Source organism: Electrona antarctica (assembly GCF_951216825.1).
Source record: "Electrona antarctica genome assembly, chromosome: 3".
NCBI lineage: Eukaryota > Metazoa > Chordata > Actinopteri > Myctophiformes > Myctophidae > Electrona > Electrona antarctica.
In genome coordinates this window covers 55,729,472-55,751,375 of record NC_136808.1, presented here as the reverse complement: position 1 = coordinate 55,751,375, position 21,904 = coordinate 55,729,472, and the positions used below count along the sequence as shown (strand labels likewise).

General features: G+C 43.0%; 1 protein-coding gene across 1 annotated transcript in view; it reads left to right on the top strand.

Moving 5' to 3' along the window:
* The window catches only part of igdcc4 (immunoglobulin superfamily, DCC subclass, member 4), a gene marked incomplete at both ends in the record, with an annotated part of 226,728 nt that overhangs the window by 116,588 nt on the left and 88,236 nt on the right, over positions 1–21,904 (top strand). Inside the window, one exon of the mRNA XM_079496414.1 lies at positions 8,298–8,431. Coding sequence (XP_079352540.1) covers positions 8,298–8,431 — 134 coding nt within the window. The remainder of the gene's footprint in view (positions 1–8,297; positions 8,432–21,904) is intronic.

The window sequence follows — 21,904 nt, the reverse complement described above, 5'->3', positions numbered from 1 at the left end:
ATTAAGGATCTGTTCCATATAGACCGATTCAGAAACGGGTCTCATGGTCGTAGGCAGCATATTTCCTGTGGACGGAGACGACATAACAGTCGGCTCTTCTACTACATTGAATGGATAGAGTGACCAAATGGAGTGCTGAAACGTTACTCTTTTACCTGCTTTTTAATAACACTAACTTTACAAAGATGCCCAGAACATCAGGATAAACCTGTGTAGTGTATGGCTGCTTCAACAGTGGTGGCAACGTTCAACTTTGGAGAGGAATACGTTGCCTGCGACCATGAGACCCGTTTCTGACTGGATAGTCAGGGGTTCGATCCCCAGCCGGGGAATACCAAAGGGTTGGATTGGGGTAAGTCCCTGCGACATACTAGTCATGCCAGGGAGTGTACTTGTTAGGCTCCTGCCCTATGGGTCATATAGCTTGGCTAGGCTCAGAATATGCTATTTAAATTGTGAGTCTTCAGTGAAAGAGTGGTGGGGCAGATGACAAACTCATTTCTAAATCTAAAGTTGACCTGGCTCGCCTTCCTACATGCTACTCTGCTCTGAAGAGAGCCACCGTTGCCTTATACAAGCGAGCTGATGAAGCTATGGTGGAAAAACCAAAACCCTATGATGAAGGGCAGGGATTGTTGAAAACCAAATAGTTTTTGAATCCAGTGTGTCCTGTGGTGCAGTCCTATACCAACCTCACTGCTTGATCTCCTTGACACTGGAAAGCATGCACAAGAAGCCGACGAGATAGAGGAATTGATTTAATCGGCACTGATTTGCACACCAGCATGCCATGGGCACATGTAGTCACTTTAAGAATAGTTTCACTGAGATCCTCAACCCTCAAAACATAGGTCTAGACACCGTATTTGTTCATTTAAGTGCAGTATTGGCTGCGATATGTTTTGATAATGGAGGCACTCATTTGCATAAAAATGGTAGATTGGACACTTTTCCAACTTTTTAACATAGCTTATTCAAGTAAGAAATATTCCATAATGTGGAGTCAGTTCAAACTCAGTCATTCATTAATTTATTCCAAATGTATAGCTGACTGACTGAATATACAATTTTCACCGATTTGAGGTATAGTTTTGGCTACAGTAATTTTCAAGATAGAAAGGTTATCTTGGGATCAAATTGAAGCTTAGGGATATGGGAAGTTTTCTATATACAAGTGAGGCAGTGACTTTCACCATAATGTGTTGGCAAATAACCATCTTTGTTGTTATTAGTCAAGCGGACAGCATCTTTTTTTGTTTTTCCTGGGGATAATGTAGGTCATATTTAAAACTATAATGGTAGCAACCCCCCAAATCCTATTCTTCTACTTACCCCTATGTGTCAGGATACTCCATGACAAATTTCAGACTTCCATGTCTATTTATGTAATTTTAGTGAATTAATATTTGCCTTTACACAATTTCGCCAGAGCCATATACCAAAAAGGGGGTTTTGAGGTAGGTGGGACATTTTGACAACTTTTTATCATAGCTCATCATTTTCAGCACATTTTTTCCAATAAGAAAACACTGATTAGAAGTATATTTCCAGGGGGTGCATGATACCCCCCTCTTCCCACTGTACTATATTTACATTGACCGAAGACAAACCAAAGTGCTGAACAAGAGCATGTAAACAAGAACAGAGCAACAACAAGAGCATGTAAACAAGAACAGAGCAACAACAAGAGCATGTAAACAAGAACAGAGCAACAACAAGAGCATGTAAACAAGAACAGAGCAACAACAAGAGCATGTAAACAAGAACAGAGCAACAACATGAGCATGTAAACAAGAACAGAGCAACAACAAGAGCATGTAAAGAAAACAAAAACAAAAACAAAAAACAAAGCAACAAGTGAGAGCAAAAGTATATACAAACATGGTATAAGAAGGGTAGGCTATATGCGTTTTCAGGCAACATTAAAAGCCAGGGAGAAAAAGTGGGTCTTTAGGAGAGATTTAAAAACACCCAGGGACTAGGCATACTTATACTATATACTTATTATACAACATACGGTTGCTTTGCCAAAGCAAATAATCAATGTATATACAATGAAAAGGGAATAAAGTCATTGTGTAAATAGAGCTGTGTCATTTCAATCATCATCATGATGATGTGTTGACATGACGTCACAAAGATGGTTTAGATGGAATGTGTATCTAGAATAAAGTCAGGCAATAAAGTTAGTCTAACTTACTAGTAGTAAGTTAGTAGTACTAGTAGTTACTTACTGCAACCACACAAAACATGAATAAAAAAATCACACCTGTGTGAACTGAGTGGTGCAACTCTCCCCCCCCCCCCCCCCCCCCTCCTCTCTCTCTCTCTCTCTCTCTCTCTCTCTCTCATTAGCAGGCAACAGTGCAGCACTATCTCTCTCTCTCTCTGTTTCTGGCACAACAGCGCCACTTTTGCCCCTACTGGTACTCATAGTCACATAGTCACATAGGTTAAAGTCACATAGGTTAACACGGACATTGCTGTTCCTTGGAGTGGTTGCACCACTCAAAAAAATAAAAGCTTACAAAAGCACAAAATGCATTTGTTAGAAATCTCCCTATCTCTCTCTCTGTCTCTCTCTCTCTCTCTCTCCCTCCCTCCCTCCCTCTCTCTCTCTCTCTGTCTCTCTCTGTCTCTCTCTGTCTCTCTCTCTCTCTCTCTCTCTCTCTCTCTCTCTCCCTCCCTCCCTCCCTCCCTCTCTCTCTCTCTGGCCCTCTCTCCTGTCTGTAGCTGATCAGATTTCTTGTGGGATTAATAGGTTGTGATGGAGGTGGTAGAGGTTATTATGGTCTGGATATTGAATGCCAGAGCCCTGGGGGATGACATGCCTTCAGTCTGTGAGTGAGCAAGCAAGCGAGCGACCGGAACCTGACCTGTCTGTCTGTCTGTCTGTATGTCTGTCTGTCTGTCTGTCTGTCTGTCTGTCTGTCTGTCGTCTGAAGAAAGAGAGAGAGAGAGAGAGAGAGAGGAGAAGTAAAGTGGTTGCATGCAGGTCAGGCTCTATGCTGTAAATACTGATAAATTAGCCAATTGCCAGTAATTCCACCCGAGAGATAAACCGCCTTCTGTCGCGTCTAGGTGGTGGAAAGTAACAAAGTACATTTATTTAAATATTTGTACTTGAAGGACGACTTCGCCCATTTTCAATCCTCACTAATGCTCATGATGAAATGGAATTATTTCATCATGAGCCCATGTGAGGTGAGGGGCGCTCTTATCATCATATATCATATGAGGTGAGGTGAGGTGAGGTGAGGGGCGCTCTTATCATCATATATCATCATACATCATCTCATTCCGGCCAATCACAATTTGGGTCCTTACCTTCATCTTCATTGTTTGTGTTCACATACTGTTTGTGTTTACACAAACACTCAAAACTGGCCATTCATTATTATTTGTATTCTGTCTCATAGGAGGGCTTTGGACACTTCAAAAACCCACCAGTGACATCATCGTAGGCAGGATTATTTTTATTTGATTCCAAACAACTTTATTTTTGAGGGGATATACAGGTTTAATGTTTGTTTTTAGTTCAATGTTTGTTTTAATTATGTTATTGCCATCTACGCTAATAAACGTTGCTAGGTTATTGGGACCTATCTATGCCAGCTACGCTTATAAGCGTAGACATATGTTTAATCCATATATGAACGCGGCGTCGGTCTGTTTACCTTTTAGCATTGCTCCGGGTAGAATAGCCCTCCTCCGTCACCACCAGCGATGCGATTTCTAAATCCAGCTCCGTTGAGCCTCCATTATAACCCGATTTTCAAAGCGCCGTATCCCCAAAGGTTAGAGAGCTGTCCATGGTGAGCCGGCGCGCACCTGACGATCGTAAATCATTTGTGAGTTTGTATCGCATCGCTGAGAAAATGTAGCTGGTTGTACTGCTAGCTAAAGGCTGTGGGCTAATGTAGCTGGTTGTACTGCTAGCTAAAGGCTGTGGGCTAATGTAGCTGGTTGTACTGCTAGCTAAAGGCTGTGGGCTAATGTAGCTGGTTGTACTGCTAGCTAAAGGCTGTGGGCTAATGTAGCTGGTTGTACTGCTAGCTAAAGGCTGTGGGCTAATGTAGCTGGTTGTACTGCTAGCTAAAGGCTGTGGGCTAATGTAGCTGGTTGTACTGCTAGCTAAAGGCTGTGGGCTAATGTAGCTGGTTGTACTGCTAGCTAAAGGCTGTGGGCTAATGTAGCTGGTTGTACTGCTAGCTAAAGGCTGTGGGCTAATGCCAGTGGTGTCGTTCCACTTCCGGAGGCTTCCTGTTTAACCCGGAAGGACAACAAGCTCCATAGAGTGGGCCTGGACAGGCGGCATATCGAGAAGTACCAGCATGCTAACACTAGGGGCAGCAAAGGAGTTCAAAATGCCATTGACAATGAAGGGAAAGTTTACGTCATAATGGAACTCATTACGTCATATTGTCTCTTTATTGTTAATGGCATTTAATGTTTGTGTTGGCACCGTTTGTTTTACATCACCATTACATCACCTAATCAACATGAGATAGACGTTAATATATTGGTATTGGTTGGTCTCTATCCTTTTATTACTCTATGGTGAGGTCAGATGTAGACTTGCTGGCCGGCTACGGACATATAGACATACAGATAGATAGATAGATAGATATAGATAGATAGATGAGTGAAGTGGTCCTTTAAGAAGCAAAAAAGTACTTCCGAGTACTTCTTCCACCACTAGTCCCTGGTCTACGGTGCGTGCGTGCGTGCGTGCGTGCGTGCGTGCGTGCGTGCGTGCGTATCCATCTCCGTCTCTCTGGGCTTTCTCTAGACTTATATACTGTCTTTATTATCTCTGACCCAGTTTGACTCGGCGCGTCTGTCGCAGGCAAACAACCTTTGCCTTTTCATTCCGCCCGCTGCCATTTCTCCATTTCAGCCTCCTGCTGAATGCAGGCAGTAATTTCAACCCCGCCGTTGCGGAATTGGTTTTTTGCTCCAGCAGCTTTCTCCTGAAGACAGAGTGTGGAGGTGTCTGAGTGTCTGAGGACACAGCACGAGTCAAAGGGGGAGATGAGTGTTGTTTGATGTCTCACAGCACTAATCCCACTCGTCCCCCGTTCTCTCTCTGGATCTCCCAGGCTCTTCTTTGCTTTTCATGGGCCGCGTGGAGCCGTGCACCCTCCTGCCTACTGTATATCATCGCTGTCCAGCGGAATTATCTCATCTCTGTGTTCTAACCTTTTGTAAATGAATGCCCTGCTTGATCATAACAGCAAAAGTAGCAGATGTGCTACTCGTCGCTTCACGCCGTGTTTCGAGCTTGTAGATCTGCTACTTTTCCCGCTTTTGAATTTGAATCCTGAAACGTAACCGCGTTGGACAGGTTTTTGGACAGATCTTTCTGTGTCTCTTATTTGTCCTTGTTTGCTGTCCTTGGTTGCTTCCACAAAATCTTTTCCCACTTTTTGACTATATATTCCCATTGTTTTTTCTCTATCTATGTCTCCTTTTTCATCTGGCGTCCCTATTTTGGGGCCTGCAAGACATTTTCAAAACAGAAATGTTTTCAAAAAAGTACGTAGAGGTACATTTATACAATAATGCTAACATGATAACACAAAAAGCCCTGACGGCTTGTTTCCATTGTGGTCTATATTATGTTTTCAATTCATCAAGACATTATGAACCCAACCCAACCTCAGACATCAGCAACATTATGAAAATTGCTAAAATATAATCGTCCGGGTGAAAATCACCAATAAATAAAAAAAAACTTTTCCAACACTGCCCGTGGGCTTCAATTTACAATTTACAACTTAATCCAGAGCGATTGATTGATTGATTGATTGATTGATTGATTGATTGATTGATTAACAGTTTGCAGAATGGGTACATTTCACATGAAAGCACAACTCAAGACTACTATGCAAAATTATTAGATAAGAATAAAAATAACCGTAAAGGAATATGGAACATATTAAATAGTATCATTAGAAAGAAACAAACTGATCTCACATACCCTGACCTTTTTGAGGACAGGGACAAGAAGTTCACAAATACTAAGGATATTGCTGATGGGTTTAATACATTTGTTGTTGATGTTGGTCCAAATCTAGCCAAAGAAATACAAATAACAGGGAAGAATGTTGAGGAGGACTGGGGGGAGATAAACCCAAACTCAATCTCTCTGGAAGCTGTTGACAATAGGGAGATTATAGAGATTGTTGAAAATTGCAAAACATCTACTGATGGGAATGATATTGACATGGCTTTGATAAAAAACATCATTGAAGGAATCATTGATCCCCTTTCTCATGTATGTAACCTGTCATTTAGATCGGGATCATTTCCTGACAAAATTAAACTGGCTAAAGTTATTCCCATTTACAAAACGGGGGAAAAACACCTATTTACCAATTACAGGCATGTTTCACTGCTGTCGCAGTTCTCCAAGATACTGGAAAAAATATTTGCTGTAAGACTGGACAAATTCATAGATAGCCATAACTTACTAAATGACAGCCAGTATGGTTTTCGATCATCTCGATCAACTTCCATGGCTTTGATGGAGGTAGTAGAAGAGATTACAGGTTGTATTGATAATAAGAAACATGCAATGGGTGTGTTCATTGACCTTAAAAAGGCGTTTGACACGATTGACCATGGGTTGTTGGTAAACAAAAATGGAGAGGTATGGTATAAGAGGGACAGCGCTTGAGTGGCTTCAAAGTTACATAAGTAATAGACAACAATTTGTCCAAATGGGAAATTATAAGTCTCTGAATTTAAACATTACCTGCGGTGTCCCACAGGGGTCAGTATTAGGACCTAAATTGTTAATTCTATATATAAATTACATTTTTAAGGTATCAAACATTTGTTTTTGCTGACGACACAAATATTTTCTGTTCAGGAGATGATTTAAACCAGCTCATAACAGTAGTGAAGTCTGAGCTATCAAAATTAAAACATTGGTTTGACAAAAATAAGTTATCACTAAACCTGAGTAAAACTAAATTTATGATATTTGGAAATCGAAAAAGAGATATAGAAATTAATTTAGAAATATATGATGTAAAGATTGAAAGAGTATATGAGATCAAGTTTCTGGGTGTCTTAAGTGACCACAGACTCTGCTGGAAATCCCATACAAAATATTTGTGTTCCAAACTGGCAAGAACAATAGGGATATTGGGTAAAGCTAGACATATACTGGATAGGAAACCATTACACACTCTGTACAATTCACTTGTTGACCCGTATTGTGTAGAAGTATGGGGCAATACCTATAAAAGCACTTTGACAAAGATTTGCACTTTACAAAAAAGAGCAGTACGGGTAATAAATGGAGCAGGATACCTTGATCATACCAATAACCTGTTTTTAAAATCTTATATTCTAAAGTTCCCAGACTTGGTGAAATTTAAAACTGCACAAATCATGTTTAAAGCCTGGAATAAATGTTTACCTGTGAATATTCAAAAACGTTTTAAGGGGAGAGATGGTAATTATGACTTACGAAACAAACACAATTTTAAACAGACAATTATTCATTCAACACTGAAAAAAAAGTGCACTTCAATATATGGTGTTACACTCTGGAATAATCTTGATATAGACATTAAACTGTGTAAAAATATTAAACAGTTCAAGCACTGCTATAAGCAGTCACTCCTGCAAAATTATGAACAGCTGATTGACTAGGATTAGTTTTACTCTGTGATGTATTTTTATTCGTTACTATAGATTATTACTTAGTTAAATTATTACTTTCAATATGATGGATTTACAATTACTGTATGTAATAAAATTGTTTTATTATTTTTTATTATCATTATTATATAATTTTTTCATTTTTGTATTATAATATATTGTTTTACAATGTAAAGGTAAGAAGGGGGGCCGGACAATATAAGCATTGCTTCTCTCTGTCCCTTCTTGAACAAAATAATAGTGTGATTGTTATTGTGTTGATGTACTGTTATTTGTACTTTATGTTCAAGATAAATAAAGATCAAATCAAAAAATCAAATACAAAGACTGTTACTGTGGACGACACACTGATAAAGCATTACACTTGTTTACAACAGGGTCCACCTTTTTCAGTTCATCAGAACATTTAGAGACGTACAAATATACACTTATAAAAACAGGAAATCATGTAAGGAGGTAAAAAGGGAAAATAAACATATACAGTGGAATATCTATATGATGAAACTATGCGTATACACTATAGAGTGCTATCTATGTCTACCTAAAATGCTATCTAAGTTCCAGGGGCTCAGTGCTTCAGTGGCTAATTGTCCCTCTCTCTCTCCCCCTGTGCGTGCCAGGTTCATCTCCCTGCCCAACGGTGTGCTCCAGATTCTGGGCGTAGCCCAGGAGGACGAGGGGGCGTACCGCTGTGTGGCCGTCAACATTGCCAGGACCAGCCTCAGCCAAGAGGCCAGGCTCACTGTCACCACAGGTAGGTAGATAGATAGATAGATAGATAGATAGATAGATAGATAGATCTTTATTGTCATTGTAACATGTACAACGGAATTAAAAGCCAACTGATCAGTGCATCAAATCACTAAAATATATATGACGTAAAACATCTATGAAAACGAATACAACAAAGACACACATAACTCATACCTATTTCCTGTATTTACCATACCTCCTGTTATTGCACAAACCCCTATTGCAGATATAAATAAAACATGTATTGCAGCAACAGATCATTTCTTAGCAGCATTGAGTGAGCCTATACCGCTTGGGGATAGAAGCTGGTCCCTGACTTGATCACTCTGTACCGTCTGCCTGATGGCAACCGTTCCAACAGGGAGTGACCGGGGTGGGAAGTGTCCTTTATAATGTTCTGTGGTTTTTTGAGACAGCGGGATCTGTGTAGGTCTTCCAGTGTGGGGAGAGGGCAGCCAATGATCTGTGTAGGTCTTCCAGTGTGGGGAGAAGGCAGCCAATGATCTGTGTAGGTCTTCCAGTGTGGGGAGAAGGCAGCCAACGGTCTGTGTAGGTCTTCCAGTGTGGGGAGAGGGCAGCCAACGATCTGTGTAGGTCTTCCAGTGTGGGGAGAAGGCAGCCAATGATCTGTGTAGGTCTTCCAGTGTGGGGAGAGGGCAGCCAATGATCTGTGTAGGTCTTCCAGTGTGGGGAGAAGGCAGCCAATGATCTGTGTAGGTCTTCCAGTGTGGGGAGAGGGCAGCCAACGATCTGTGTAGGTCTTCCAGTGTGGGGAGAAGGCAGCCAATGATCTGTGTAGGTCTTCCAGTGTGGGGAGAGGGCAGCCAATGATCTGTGTAGGTCTTCCAGTGTGGGGAGAAGGCAGCCAATGATCTGTGTAGGTCTTCCAGTGTGGGGAGAGGGCAACCAATGATCTGTGTAGGTCTTCCAGTGTGGGGAGAGGGCAGCCAATGATCTGTGTAGGTCTTCCAGTGTGGGGAGAGGGCAGCCAATGATCTGTGTAGGTCTTCCAGTGTGGGGAGAAGGAAGCCAATGATCTGTGTAGGTCTTCCAGTGTGGGGAGAGGGCAGCCAATGATCTGTGTAGGTCTTCCAGTGTGGGGAGAGGGCAACCAATGATCTGTGTAGGTCTTCCAGTGTGGGGAGAGGGCAGCCAATGATCTGTGTAGGTCTTCCAGTGTGGGGAGAGGGCAGCCAATGATCTGTGTAGGTCTTCCAGTGTGGGGAGAGGGCAGCCAACGATCTGTGTAGGACTGAGCTCACACCTTTCATGCAATTCTCTGCTCGTTGGATGCTCGTTGGATGCATGTTGTGTTGTGTCATGGCCGCCCAATGCATTGCCAATGGAGGTCACATGGTTTGACCCAACATTGTGTTGTGTGAGGGGGAGGGGCGTTTCGACTGCGCCCCTCCCCCTCACACAACACAATGTTGGGTCAAACCATGTGACCTCCATTGGAAATGCATTGGGCCGCTGGGCGGCCATGACACAACACCCAACGAGCACAGAGAATTGCATGAACCGTGTGAGTGCACCCTAGGTCTTCCAGTGTGGGGAGAAGGCAGCCAACGATCTGTGTAGGTCTTCCAGTGTGGGGAGAAGGCAGCCAATGATCTGCGATAAAAAAAATATCGCCGTTAATCTATTCTCAAAATTGGGTCTGGGAGCTGGGTCTGCAGCAGCCAGAAGGCGGGCTGTGTGTGCGTGTGTGTGCGTGCATGTGTGTGCGTGTGGGGCACGTTCGGAAATAGCGCACTGAGCCCACTGTGCAATGCAAACTAATAGGCGAGTGCACTCCGGTGTGGTATTTCCGAACGCGCCCCTACAGGAGGCGGAGGCGGACTGCGGAGCACGGTCGGAGAATGCACGGAGACGGAGGGTGCGTTCGGAAATGCGCACCGGGAATGTGGTCAGTTTGTTGAGTGTGGTGGGCGGTGACGTCACAGTGTGCCTTATTTACGAACGACAACAGCTGTGACGCATTCACACCGCCGACACCGGACAACCCCAGCTTCAGGGTAGGGTCGCTCAGTGCGGGCACTCGGCACACCCGGTGCGCAGCGCACTGGATTTTCGAACGACAACGCATCGAGTGCACTGAATAAAGGAACGACAGGAGAGCACAACAGTGCGTTCAGGGCACATTTCCGAACAGACAGTCAGTGCACCCTGACTTGTAGTCTGTGAGAGGGACGGTAAACAGCAACGCCAACAAAAAGTTCTACTTACTAGAAAAGAAAGAGCCAGCGATGGAGCCATAACTCCGACTCCCGGCGCATGTGGCAAGGTATACAGGCTATTACAAACTATAAATCCAATAAAGCTTCACCTCTGTCCAGTGACACCTCCTTCCCTGACGAGCTAAATACTTTTTATGCTCGCTTTGATAGTCAAGCGAGCATGTTGGATACTGTCAACACCTGTGTGAGAATGCTATTCATAGACTTAAGCTCAGCATTCAACACAATCATCCCCTCCAAACTGATTAAGAAACTTACCGACCTTGACATTGACCCCCTGCTCTGTAACTGGATCCTTGACTTCCTTGTGAACAGACCCCAGCAGGTCAGGATAGGCAACCTCACCTCCTCAACCATCACCCTGAACACTGGTCTCCCGCAGGGTTGTGTCCTGAGCCCCCTCCTATACTCCCTCTTCACTTTCGACTGCACACCTGCACATGGCTCAAACCATGTCATCAAGTTTGCAGACGACACTACAGTGATTGGCCTTATCAAAAACAACGACGAACGCGCCTATATGGAGGAAGTACAACACCAGGTGAGGTGGTGCACAGAGAACAACCTCGCCCTTAACACCTCCAAGACAAAGGAGCTGGTTGTGGACTTCAGACAGAGCAGAGGGGGGCAGCATGCTCCGATCCTCATCGATGGTGTGGAGGTGGAGCGTGTCACCAGCTTCAAGTTCCTAGGGGTCCATATATCTGAAGACCTCTCCTGGACCCTAAACACATCATCCCTCATAAAGAAGGCCCACCAGCGTCTCTTTTTCTTGAGGAGACTAAGGAAAGTCAAGCTATCCCACCTGACTCTGGAAAACTTTTACCGCTGTACCATTGAAAGTACATTGACCTACTGTATTACAGCTTGGTACGGAAACTGTACGGTTGCAGAGCGGAAATCACTGCAGAAGGTGCTGAAAATTGCGCAGCGTATTATAGGCTCCTCATTACCATCAATTGAGTCCATCCACAAACAACGCTGCCAGTCTAAAGCCCTCAGCATCATCAAGGATGCCTCCCACCCCAACAACAGACTGTTCCACCCCTCCCATTCACAGAGGAGAAAGGGCTACAGATGTCTCAAGACTTCAACCACCCGATCCAGAAACAGCTTCTTCCCCTCAGTCATTGTCCTCTTGAACTCTCTGACCAAGAGATAGAGTCGTTGCCACATTTCGCGACTGAGAGAGAAACAAGCATCCAGGTCTATGAAAATGTGAACAGGCCAGATCAAGTCAGAAAATCCGAAAAAGTCAGAAAATAAGTCTAAAATAAGAAACTATTTTGCTGACTGTCAAACATCATTGTCCAATGTTGTTTTAGAGTAGTGGTTCTCAAGCATTTTCATGTCAAGGACCACCAATATTTTAAAGAAACTTTGCAGATAGACAAGTCCAAAGTAGCTTATAATGACTAGACTTGGCAACACTGTGAACAGTTCTACAAACTCACAATATGAAATATAAGGTATTAATAGGCTAGTTGTATCCATAATTAGGGCTCCTGTTCTAAACCTGTTCACAAGGACTTACTTCTGGACATTATTTAGGTAGCGCACACATATTTTCAAATGAGCCATTTTAATCGCGATTAATCGCGATTAACTCCAGGATTGCAGTGCGATTAATCGCGATTAAAAAAAATAATCTATGCCCACCACTATTTTTTGTTTATTTTTGAGTGGTGCAACCACTCCAAGGAACAGCAATGTCCGTGTTAACCTACCTATGTGACTGTGTGACTATGAGTAGCAGTAGGGGGCAAAAGTGACAGATATGCTCTGGAACAGTGTTTCGCAAATATTGTCATGTCAAGGACCCTCCTCAGGATCCTCCAGACATAAGTGGTGTCCGGAGACTTCCAGGGGTCTTCAGGAGGGTTCCAGGAGGTCCCCAGTTAACTCAGGATCACAATCATTTTAACCGCTTTATCCATGTATGCGTTGGCTATTCAAGAATAGCAGATGTAGAAGCTCACAGCGTGTCACTTCGCAACACGCTGCAAGCTTATAAATCTGCTGTTTTTGAAAAGAAAAATATATATATTGAATTTTCTTAACATAAATCTTCTCTTCTGGGGCTCCCTGGCACAAGACCTTTTCAGATTGGCGGTCTGCGGCGAAATATATATTAATTTGGGGGGTCCTTGATCTGGGAAAAAAGTTTTTAAACCACTGCTCAGGAAGACATTGAGATAACCCCTACCTCCTTCTGAAGGTGCAGTTTCCCTCTCACCATGTAGAAGTATTGAAATCAGACCGTCCCCCCACTCTGACACACATGCCCCACATTCATCTATCAATCCCCCCCACATCCACCAACTACACTACAGACTACAGTATGGCCCCATTTACACTTGCAGCCAAATCTAAATCTAGCCTAAATCTAGCCTGAATCAGATCTGTGCCACATCCAAATTGAAATCTGATTTGTTTAAATAAGTCTAAATGCAGACTGGTCACATAGAATCAGATTTTTGTCTCCACCAGGCTGAAGGCCTGGGGAGAGAGTATGTTTTGCACTCCGTCCGTCCGTCTGTGTGTGCGTACATCCGTCCGTCCGTCTGTGTACAGCTAACCGTTAACACCCCAATCGCCCAGGACGAAGTTTTATCCAAAAGATGAAGATTATTGATATAACAACCTATCGCATCGCTCCATAGCCTAGGAGCGCCTGTTGCGCAATACTCAATGTTGCGTAACAGCGGGACGTCATCGAAAATGTTCCCCCCCTGTTTAGCCCGACGAGACCAAAAATCTTAAAACGTTAATAACTCTTGATCTAAAATTCTAAATCATCCCGTCCAATTCTAAGAAAAGATCATGTGTTAGACGGCCCACCGCGGTCCCGTCGCTAGTCACGGTAGATTTAATCATACCTCGATGGCAGATCTCCATCGTTGTTGTCGATCGGCTCTAGAGTCCCCAATGTGTGAATGAATGAACCATTGTAAAGCGCTTTGAGCACTTGGAAAAGCGCTATAAAAATGCAATTCATTCTTATTATAGAGTGTTTTGGCTACATCCGGTCCGTCGGTAAAAGTGCTCCGCTGCTATAAATCGCTGGGCGCTTTAATGGATTAAATAACCCCGGGCAATCGGAGTGTTAACCCGGTCGATGCCAAATTTTGCGCACACACACACACACACACACACACACACACACACACACACACACACACACACACACACACACACACACACACACACACACACACACACACACACACACACAATGATGAACCTCTGCCTCCAATTTTCCAGAACGGTTCCGACTTTTGTAAAACACATTTTTTTATATTGCATCTCCAGATTCTGTCCAAAAATACCGCAAATCGTTACACAGTATCTCTATAGAAACACAAACAATATTTTGGACCAAACAAATAATTACAAAGAAGAAAAACAACAAAAAAAGTGTTGTAACCTGCCGTTTTTTTCTTCTTTCTAATTAGTCATGAGTTGTCACGACTCGAGTTGGCTTTGTCCGCGGCGTAACCGTCTTTAAATAAATACTTTAAGAAATGTCTATGAGAATAATGCATTGGGTTTCATTTCCTGGTCCAGGGTAGGAGGCGGGACTGCGACGCTCTATAGTCATGTGCTGTTCCATCCTAATTGGCTAACATTTGGTTTCAAAGTTTGCAGGATTGGCCCGTTTTGAACAAAAAGCCTCAAATCATGAACGCAGCGTGCAATTTACGTGAACTCTTTCACAGACTTTCCTATACTAGGTTGAGGAATATATCCTACCCTTTTCACATTGGCCTGTTATAGTGCCACCAACAGGTTGATTTTTGCAGAACACATTTTTGGAATAAAATGCCTCAAATCATCCAATTGCCATCAAAGGGGTTAGAAGAAATGGCACCATTTTCACATTGGCTTATTATAGCACCACCAGGAGGCCACAACCTAACCTGGCCTGGTGGAGACTTGTGCCCCGAGGGGCACTTTTTCTTTTCCAATGTGACTTGAGCCACATTCAGAGGTGGTTTCAAATCTGATTCAAATCTGATTTCAGGAGAGCTGTTTCAGTCTGAATGCAACAACCTGATCTAAATCGGTTTCCATGGGGCGGCGGTGGCTCAGGGGTAGAGTCTCCGGATGGCAACCGCAAGGTCGCCAGTTCGAACCCGGGCTCCCCCAGAGTTAGTGTCGAAGTGTCCTTGAGCAAGACACTGAACCCCTAATTGTCTCCACCAGGCCGAAGGCATGGGGAGAGAGTATGTTTTGCACTCCGTCCGTGTGTGTGTGTGTGTGTGTGTGTGTGTGTGTGTGTTACCAGCTAATAAAGGCTGGATAAAGGCGCTATATAAATGCACCATTTACCATGTGACTTGTATGTGACTTGCGTTTAGACTTATTTAAACAAATCAGATTTCAATCTGGATGTGGCACACATCTGATTCAGGCTAGATTTGCCTGCCAGTCTGAACACACAGATCAGATCTGGTCACTTAATTGCAAACAAACGCACGGCAGTGTGAACGGTCGGGCCAAAAGATCTGATTTGAGAAAATAAATCTGATTTGAATCGGATTTGACTTGATGTGACTGCAGTCTAAATGGGGCCTACAGTATGTCTGCTCTTGTTTCCACTTGCATGCCCATCATGGCTGGAGCCTTGGCTCAGCTGCTGTGTTTAACAGTGCTGTCCACTACTCACCCCCACACACATGGAAGGGAGCCAGCGTGGATGCTCTTCACACTCAGGCGTACCTGCCAAACATTAAACACCATAGTTTCTTGGGCCAGGGGCTGCACTTACTGTACATACTCCATACTTTCACTTCGGTACATCTAATCATTACAAAGAAATGGTCACTTTGCATGTAGCAGCTCTACAAGCTATCTACCAAGTTCACAAGTTGCGATGTGACACGTTTGTGAGCTTGACACATTTTAGAAATATTTTTGGAAAACAATTGTGTAATGGGGCGATTCATAATGAGTGCTTTTAATTTGGTGCTGTTAAGGGAATCTGCAAGATCTGTACATGCTCAGAAAACAGTACACAAATGAGGCAAGACAAGAATTCAGACTTCAAAAGTATGAGCATTTTACTCCAAGTAAGGAGCCAAAACTTACATGACTTGGCATTGCAATGGAAGCCCTGTGTGGCTCACAGAGCTAAATGAGGGGCAATGAGAAGTACTAACTTTGACTCATGGGGAAAAGTTACAAAGATACCTAAAAGATAATTGCGAACGCAGTGATTGCGAACGCAGTGAGCATTTACTATGAGACCCAGCAGATCATGTCTGTCTGTCTGTCTGTGCGTCTGTGTGTGTGTCACGCTGTACCCCCCTTAGACAGCACTTCTTAGACTTATATAGCATTTGAAACAGACTTATAGCATGTCATGTAGACGGCACAATAAGTGCATTGTATGTAGTCATAGCACTTCATAGTATATATGTACAGCATAGTATAGCATATATGTGTAGTTTATATGTATAGTGTCATTATATAGATATGTTCTAGTTATAGTTTATATGTATAGTGTCATTATATAGATATGTTCTAGTCACGTTCTTAGCTTACGCATGTTTCGCGATAAATGCATTTTTACATATGTGATGTATTCCCATGCTTTTTGTTCTTGCTTATTGTAAGTCGCTCTGGATTAAGAGCGTCTGCTAAATGCCTAAATTGTAAATTGTAAATTGTAAATTGTAAACACCACCCGCCCGCCACCAGAGGGCGCAGCTGTATCACACACAAAAACACACACACATGCACGCACAGTCGCACACACACACACACACACACACACACACACACACACACACACACACACACACACACACACACACACACACACACACAAAACTTAACTTAATGAAAAAAACTTAACTTAAAAAAAACTTAACTTAAAAAAAAAACTTAAAAGACAAAACTTTAAAAATAAAAATAACTAAAAAAAAACCTTAAAGTACGTAATTTATTCTAATTGTTGTTATTGCAATTTACGAGCTGCGTTCGCTTCCCGCGTTCGCGCGCCTTACTTGTTCTATAAAGGTATATCTATTAAATGTTTACTTCTAATAATTTCTAGGACAGTGCTAAAAAAGTACACACCGGACTGATGTCAATACTTAAATTTGCACTTAAGTAAAAATGTTGAAACAGGACTTTTAATGACAACAGAGTATTTCTACATTGTGGTAAATGCTACTTTTACTGACATGTGAGTACTTGTTCCACCTCTCGTGTGCAGTGTTGAGATCCCAGTGACCTATACGGTACATAATGATCATCCTATCCCCAGGCTAGGCCGTGAAGGTACCTTTTTTTGGACACTCTTAATTAATAACCCAGCTGCAGACGCTTCTAATTAATAACTCTCAATTGAGGTCTGATTATGCTATCTGGCTTTAGGCCAGACCACAGCAGCATTTGGCCTCTGTCGGGTGGAATTTGGAAACCCCTCATGTCCAAAACGGCTACTTTTCAGGATAACAAAATGGGGAAAAAAGCAAAAGTTGTTGGAGCTTTTGGATCTGCTGCTTTTGATGCTTTTTTTGTGACACTTTATTATGATCAAGTAGGGCGTTCATTTATGAGAACATGGAGACTGTGGCTCAAGAGGTAGAGCAGGTCGTCCAATGATCCATGGGTCAGCGGTTCGAATCCCGGCTCCTCCTGTCTACATGTCGAAGTGTCCTTGGGCAAGACACTGAACCCCAAATTGCTCCCGATGTGCTGGTTGGTGCCTTGCATGGTTTCCGCTGCAATCGGTGTGTGAATGTGTGTGTGAATGGGTGAATGTAATGCACAATCTATGTAAAGCGCCTTCGATAAAGGCGCTATATAAATGCACCATTTACCATTTGAGGTTTCTGCCAGACAGCAACAATTTACTTCTGCAGGGAGCTATACTGTACTCTACGTGATACTGGAGGCTATACACCATACAGTATGGGCTGGCTGTAAATCGTCTTTGACAACAGTCACGTGTGCGGCTGCCTTGTTTATAGCTCTGTCAAAAGCATCTGACATGCCGTTTTTCATAGTCTTTAGTTAAAATGGTTGCCTCATATTGATTTGAAACACGGTGCCCTAAATTGGCTGGGACAACCTCCATGGCGTAAGGTTTTATTGTTTACTGTAGGAGGAGGAAAGGCTGAGGTAACGCTGACCCCCCAAGGCACGCCCCACAGGGTCTGATTCCAACATTATAACCCATTTTGACCTGAGATCAGATTCTAAAAATGTGACTAAATTTGACTGAGGGACTGCCATTGGATTCTTTTTAATTTTCGTTTTTTTCAAATTGACATATTGGTTGTTCAGTTTGACCCACCAGTTTTGGAGATATGGCTCATAGAGTTATGTCTTGCAGAAAACAGCGAGTTGAGAAAACAGGCTTGAAAGGTTCACTTCTGTGGTCTCTAACATTACACCTAGCTACATGTTTAAGCATTTATTTCATATTTACATGTCGATGTGAAGAGTCTGCCTGTGCTATAAACTCATTTTGGAAAAATGCGCGATGGCAGTCTCTCAGTCAAATCTGGTCACAAATGTCTTCTACATCCTGACAGTTTTCTGAAAAAGCTATGTTTCTATGGCAGTCGTTCTTCGATTTTTCAAAAATAGCAGACCTACAAGCTCATAGCGCGCCACTCGGTGGCGCGCTATGAGCTTGTAGATCTGCTATTTTTCAATAGCTAAAGCATAACATAATGCTAACACCAAAAGGGGTTCCCGCCCAAAATGGGATAATGTTGTCGCTGTCGGGCAGAAACCTCTTAACTCCAACTTTTTGTATTTTTCTTCATAAATTTATCTTATCTTATTTTACTTTAACTTGGCTTGATAAGGTCATTTTTACTAAACACTAATGCATCTGCATTATTAAAAGTGCACAAGCCTTCATTTTTGCACATGTTGCTACTGAGGCAGGAGGAGATAATGTATAAACCAGTGGCTCCCAAAGTGGGGTCCGGGGAGCCTAGGGGGACCCTAGGGGTCCCTATAGCTCAATTAGAGATAGTTAGGAACCAAATGGACCCTTATGGGTCTGTAACTCTGAGAGTGTTTACACTCTCAGAGTTAAATTAACAGTGGTTTTACAATATAAATTGGGGTACCAGAGATAGAAATGCCAAAAATCGGGGGTCCGTAGCATAACGTGTGTGAAACTGGGGGTCCATGAAATGAATATGTTTCGGAATCACTGCTAGAGCCATACAAATCCTCCCTTAACTGGCATATGTTTCAAATGGGGGGTCCGTGGCCTAATAAATGTTGATTTGGGGGTCCTTGACACGAAAACGTTTGGGAACCACTGGTATAAACAAATTACACCCGTGTGAAGTGAGGGGCGCTCTTATCATTATACATCATCATATGAACAACTGAATTAATGTGATTTGTTAGACGATTTGCTCGTCTACATATGACGTAAATCGTCCCTTCATTGTCAATGGCATTTAATGTTTGTGTTGCCACAAATGTATGTACAATTTGACGGAACTACAGTATGACTACAGTAATTCCTCATTTCATTGTCAATGGCAAATATGAGACGTGTGGGGACAAAAGCTAAAGATAATGTATAAAAAATCACACCTGTGTGAAGTGAGGGGCGCTCTTATCATCATACATCATCTCATTCCGGCCAATCACAAATTGCGTCCTCACTTTTGTATCAATGTTTGTGTTTACGTAATGTTTGTGTTTACACAAACACACAAAAATGGCCATTCATTTTCAATGACATTCAATGTTGTGTTAAGACATTGCTGGACATAGGAGGACATAGGAGGGGCTAGCGCCCCTCAATAACATAAATAATGGTAACATTGCATTTACTGTATAGCCTATAGTGCCGTCCGTACCATCGCAGTCTGCCTCTCACCACATTCTCTGTCTGAGCTCTGCATTGGTCCTTTCTCTCCTGTCCTCAGTGACACATTGATCCATCTGATCCTCCTCATCTCTGCTCTGTTCAGCTTCTCTTCATGCTCCTCTCTTGGGCCCGTGTCTCACTTCCATATACGTCATGCCACTTCTGACGCACGCCGCATCAAAGCATCAAAGCTGTGTTAAATAAGACTTTCACCGAGACAAAATAAGACCTAGACACCGTGAACACCAAATAGAAATAAAATCAAAACGAAGAGGACAAGACAAAAATAAATAAAAGAAACAACCTATTGGAATGAAAAAATACAGAACAAAAACAAAAATGTAAGCGTTAAAAAGAAAAGCATCACTGGTAGAAGTTATAATAATAATAATATCTCAAACTTATATAGCGCTTTTCTGAGTACCCAAAGACATGGGGGGGGCTTTACAGAGGTAACAACAAAATAAAAACAACTTTATTAGAAAAAGGAAAAACACTAAAAGGTAAAAAAAAAAAACATTAAAAAAAGAAAGACAGTGAGAAGGGTTAGCTAGGGAAGGCAATATTGAAGAGGTGGGTCTTGAGGGCAGTTTTGAAAGTTTGGAGGGTGGGGGCATCTCTGAGTGCCTTAGGGAGGGCATTCCACAGGGTTGGGGCAGCAAAGGCAAAAGCTCTGTCACCCCACGGAAGGAGTTTGGTTTTGGGGACGTCGAGGAGGTTTGCATCACCAGATCTGAGGGGACATGACGTTTGAGGAGGTCACAGAGGTAAGGGGGAGCCAGGTTGTTTAGTGCTTTGTAGGTGGTCAGGAGTGTTTTGAAGTGGATTCTTTGTTTAACCGGTAGCCAGTGAAGGTCACGGAGGACTGGTGTAATATGATCTCTGGAACGGGTATTGGTAAGTAGACGGGCAGCTGAGTTCTGGACATATTGCAGTTTATTGAGGACTTTGGAGGTGGTGCCGTAGAGGATACTGTTGCAGTAATCAAGGCGGGATGTGATGAAGGCGTGGATTAGTGTTTCAGCTGCGGAAAATGTCAGAGAGGGTCGGAGACGGGCAATGTTCTTGAGGTGGAAGAAGGCGGTTTTGGTGACTTGGTTAACATGGGGGAGGAATGAAAGGGTGGGGTCAAAAATGATGCCAAGGTTGCGGATGCGGGTGGAGGGTGTAACAGTGGATCCGTCAATGTTTAATGAAAAATCTTGGGTGGAATTGGTGAGGGAGTTGGGACCGATGATTTCCGATTTCCGATTTATTGCAATTGAGTTTGAGAAAGTTCTTTTGCATCCATGTTTTTATGTCTGTGAGGCAGGCAGTGAGAGTGGAGTGGGTGGTTGGGGTGATGGCTTTGGTGGAGAGGTATAGCTGTGTGTCATCGGCGTAGGAGTGGAACTGAAGTCCATGGTGGCGGAGGATCTGACCTAGAGGGAGGATGTATATGATGAAGAGGAGGGGACCAAGTACTGAACCCTGGGGGACACCGTGGGTAACTGGGGCAGTGGAAGAGTTGCAGTTATTGATGGAGATGAATTGTTGTGGATCGGAGAGGTAGGATGCCAACCAGGAAAGGGCAGTGCCGGTTAAACCGAGGGATACGATTACTAGTTACAGTGTACGATTACTAGTGAGTCGATCCGCCATCTGAAATGGCACAGCCACAGCCCTACAAATTACTGGACAATCAGTCCGAAATTTGAGGGAGGTTCAGCTCATGTAAATATTTTAAACATTTATTTTAACTTTCTTTTGAACATTTTCACCCATGAGGACATGCCCATAATAGGGATGGCAGGGTTCAGGAGTGAGTGACAAATCCAATACTAAACATAGAGGGGAGTTGACTGTTCAAATTGATAACTTTGGCAGATTTACTGAACTGGAAAAGCATCCATGTGCCCTGAACGTTTGTTGCTCCAAAGTGAAGTAGCCTACAGACGCTGAAGTGACTGACATTGTTTGTGAGAATGAGGTAGGACGCCAAAGTAGAGAGAATATTCCATCAGAGACATATACTGTCTCAGATACCAGAACATGAAATAAATAACTGCTGCAATATAAAAAATAGAATACATTGAAAATGGTTGAAAATTGTAATTGCATGTTTCGTAGTGACGTGATTTGTGAGACTCGAATTGAATTGTAAAATGTACGTGAGACCAGCTATGGTGTATGGTTTAGAGACAGTTGCCTGTTGCACTGAGGAAAAGACGGGAAGCAGAGCTGGAGGTTGCAGAGACTGAAACGTTGAGGTTCTCTCTGGGAGTAACAAGGATGGATAGGATCAGGAACGAGTACATCAGAGGGACAGCGCATGTCAGATGTTTTGGAGATAAAGCCAGAGAGGCCAGACTGAGATGGTTTGGACTGCAGATTG